At 36.9% G+C, this 3617-nt stretch overlaps 1 protein-coding gene across 1 annotated transcript; it reads right to left on the bottom strand.

The window, feature by feature from the left end:
• Nucleotides 1-513: 513 nt before the first annotated feature.
• LOC131644628 (S-adenosylmethionine synthase 3-like) lies at nucleotides 514-3053 on the bottom strand. Its single transcript, XM_058915183.1, has 2 exons — nucleotides 2880-3053; nucleotides 514-1949 (listed from the first exon to the last, which is right to left on the bottom strand). Exon 2 carries the CDS (start codon nucleotides 1945-1947, stop codon nucleotides 775-777), a length of 1173 nt encoding a protein of 390 aa, XP_058771166.1. The 5' UTR covers nucleotides 1948-1949; nucleotides 2880-3053; the 3' UTR covers nucleotides 514-774.
• Nucleotides 3054-3617: the final 564 nt, after the last annotated feature.

Genomic DNA, 3617 nt, shown 5'->3' with positions numbered 1-3617 from the left:
CTAATAATCAGGTTGGTTCCATCATGTAGTTCAACCAATGATCTGGTGTGTTTGTTGAACCATGAACGAGCCAAATTTTAAAAATTATTTCAGAAATTAATATCTCCAAGTCACTATGCTTATGATAATTGGACCTGTGGCCTAAATGGGATTCGCTTGTGCTGTTGTTGATATGCATGCCATTGGCCCTGCTTTGATTGTATTCTGCAAAGCATGTTACGGTGTAAAAACAACTTTTATTGTATAATTTCATCATCTCTGGACTTGCTCATCTTGGTGAATATGTTAACTTTATTTCATGGAATGGACTTTTAGGCTTAAAATCCGACAAGATTACATTTGTAGCAGTTTTAAGTGCTAGGGGACATTGTGAATTGGTTGATGTTGGCCAGAAGCGGTTTGACACAATAATAAAAGACGATGATACTGGATGCACTCTGCCAGAATACAGCCAGCATGAAACAAATTCTAAGCTACTTGTTACATGACAAACAAATATTAAAGCAATTAAAGTATATGAATAAAATGAATTATATATAATATTCTAAGTTTACACCAACCACACAAGTCGGTTGCAAGAAAACAATAGCCAAATGGCAAAATCAAAATCAAAAGTGGTAACTAATGCTGGATGCTCCTATTGTGCAAACGCCTCCAGTCCACACCTATAATGTATATATACACAATGAAGCTCCTTTTATTTTATTTTAAACCAAAAATCAGAAAGATGATTACCATGATAAAATAATCACTTCTGAAAATACCATAACTCAATCAAGCCTTGGGCTTGAGTATCTTCACAGTCTCCCATGTAAAATCAGGGTCATCGCGTCCAAAATGCCCGTAAGCAGCGGTTTTCTGGTACCTGAAGTTGCCACCTCTTGTGAGGTCAAGATGGATAGCAATCATACCAGGCCTGAAGTCAAAAGACTCCTTAATCAAAACCAAGATATCCTTATCAGGAATCTTTCCAGTTTTGTAAGTGTCCACGAACACGGAAAGTGGCTCTGGCACTCCAATTGCATAAGAAACCTGAACAATACAGCGACGGGCAAGCCCTGAAGCTACCACACTTTTTGCAGCTTGCCTAACAATGTAAGCACCACTCCTGTCAACCTTGGTTGGATCCTTTCCTGAGAAGGCACCTCCACCATGAGCACCCCAACCACCATAGGTATCGATAATGATCTTCCTCCCGGTGAGTCCTGCATCTCCGTGTGGTCCACCAATCACAAACCTACCTGAAGGGTTGAGATGGAAGATGGTCTTGTCGTCGAGGTATTCAGCAGGGACTACAGGTTTAATAACATGCTCTTTCAAATCTGCAGCAATCTTTTCATTTGTGACACCTTCGTCGTGTTGAGTTGAGATGAGGATTGTGTGGACACGAATAGGGACCATAGCTCCATTATCATTCTTGTATTCAACAGTCACTTGGGTTTTACCATCAGGCCTAACCCATGGGCATGTCTTATTCTTTCTAACTTCAGTGAGCTTGGCACCAATTTTAGTAGCAAGCACGTGTGTGAGTGGCATTAGTTCAGGTGTTTCATCAGTGGCATAGCCAAACATGTGACCTTGATCACCAGCTCCAATCTCCTCAGGTTTCTTGGACAAGTGACCATGAACTCCTTGAGCAATATCAGGGCTCTGTTGCTCAATGTTGACAAGAACGTTGCACTTGTCAGCATCAAGACCAACATCATCAGACACAAATCCAATACCCCTGCAAGTGTCGCGAACTATCTTCTCATAGTTCACTTTTGCCTTGGTTGTGATTTCACCAAAGACCATAACCATGTTAGTTTTTGTACAGGTCTCACAGGCAACCTTGCTGTCTGGATCTTGCTCCAAGCAAGCATCAAGGATGGCATCTGAGACCTGGTCACAGATCTTGTCTGGGTGACCCTCGTTTACAGATTCTGAGGTGAAGAGGAAGGTTTCCATATCTGTTCATAAAAAGGAAAAAAAAAAAAGTAACCAAGTGTACATACGGATGTTAATTGACTTGAATAAAAGCGGCAACGACAACAATGCTTTATCCCATTAAGTAAGATTGACTATATGGATCAATTTTTGCCATAATGTTCTAGGACTATGCTTCTATCCAAAGGTTAATCTCGTGATCTTTTTTAATAATTTCTCTTATAGTTTTTCTAGGTCTTCCTTTGCCTTTATAAAGGTTGTAGTTTCTAGTGCATGAATATCCATGACACAAATGTAAAAGTAGTAATTAAATATTTATGGCATGCACATACATGAAATCCTATTGATTAAAATTCTCAAAATGTCTTACACTACCACAAAGGGAATAACTCGCACGTCAAAATTTAGTTCTAAAACACGGATACCGAAAATATGACACCGACACTGGCACGTTGACACTGGTAATAATTGAAAAATGAATAAATTAGACACAAGCATAAGTATCAGTGTCGCTGTCAGACCCTAGCAGTGACACAGACACGCCTTTTTTCAGATTTCAGAGGTGTCGGTGTTACAAATAAATTTGCTCTATTAATAAGACACATCCATCCCAACCCCTTCCAAAAGAAAGTTTTACTCAATTGTTAAATAATCCATCAATCTGCTGCTAAAAAAATTATACTCAACCAAATTTCGTTTATCAAAATGAACAACATATTATTGTATTAATATTCCTTCCGAAAATATTATCGACTATTAATATGAGAAAGATTATACACTATGAGTGTAATCATCAAGCTTCAAAAGATCCAATAGATTCAACATTATTGTTTCGACTTCCATACAGTGGAATTCACAAATCACATCAACAGAGAACAAATAACGAAATCAAGATCAAGCAATGGATCTGCGATTGTAGAATCAGTACGAATCCAAATTCGCAATCGCAGTACCTTAGTGTGAATGTTTTTGAGATTAGAGGAGAATGTTGAATGGAAGAGGAAGAAGTTAGAGGGAAAGTGTTGAGTACATATATTGGATTGGAAGGAGAAGAGGGAGAAACGCAAACGGATGAATCGTTCTATCTCGCTTCCTCCATCTCTCAATTTTATCTCGCTGTTTATTTTAAGTATTTCCATTTATTCATCACTCGTGATTTACGCATATTCTTACCTTTTTTATGATAGTTTTTCTTACTCTTTTTTTTTAAGCTATAAAGTTATGCTATTTTTTTTATTTTTTATTTTTTTGGAAAGGTTAAGGTGAGATGTATTGGGTTACAATTTTAAGAGATTATTTTTGCATCAAAATGATCCATAGATTTTAAAAATTATGTAAGATTTTTATTACTTTCAAGATTTTTTAAAACTATCAAAAATTATAATTTGATTTTTAATTATTGTATAATAAAAATTTATAGGTTTTAAAATAATTTTATAGATTAGTAAGATTTCACAGAACTAGTTCGTTTTTAGGAACTAGAAATAGAAGATGAGGTAGTGGAGTTGAGTCTCATTGTGTGGAGCAATCCTTCAAATGCGATGGAGCGGGATAGGTTTGTAAGATTAACATTCCAACGCCCAAGTCAAAGACAAGAGTTACGCAATTTAGATTCAATCGAGTGAAAGTTTTGAAGAACGGGAGGTTCTTGCAAAGGAGTAGAGTGAGACGATGAATCAATTGGTAAATCT

Source organism: Vicia villosa, linkage group LG1, assembly GCF_029867415.1.
Source record: "Vicia villosa cultivar HV-30 ecotype Madison, WI linkage group LG1, Vvil1.0, whole genome shotgun sequence".
Classification (NCBI taxonomy): domain Eukaryota; kingdom Viridiplantae; phylum Streptophyta; class Magnoliopsida; order Fabales; family Fabaceae; genus Vicia; species Vicia villosa.
Note: the sequence above shows the minus strand (reverse complement) of the source record. Positions and strands in the feature narration are given on the sequence as shown.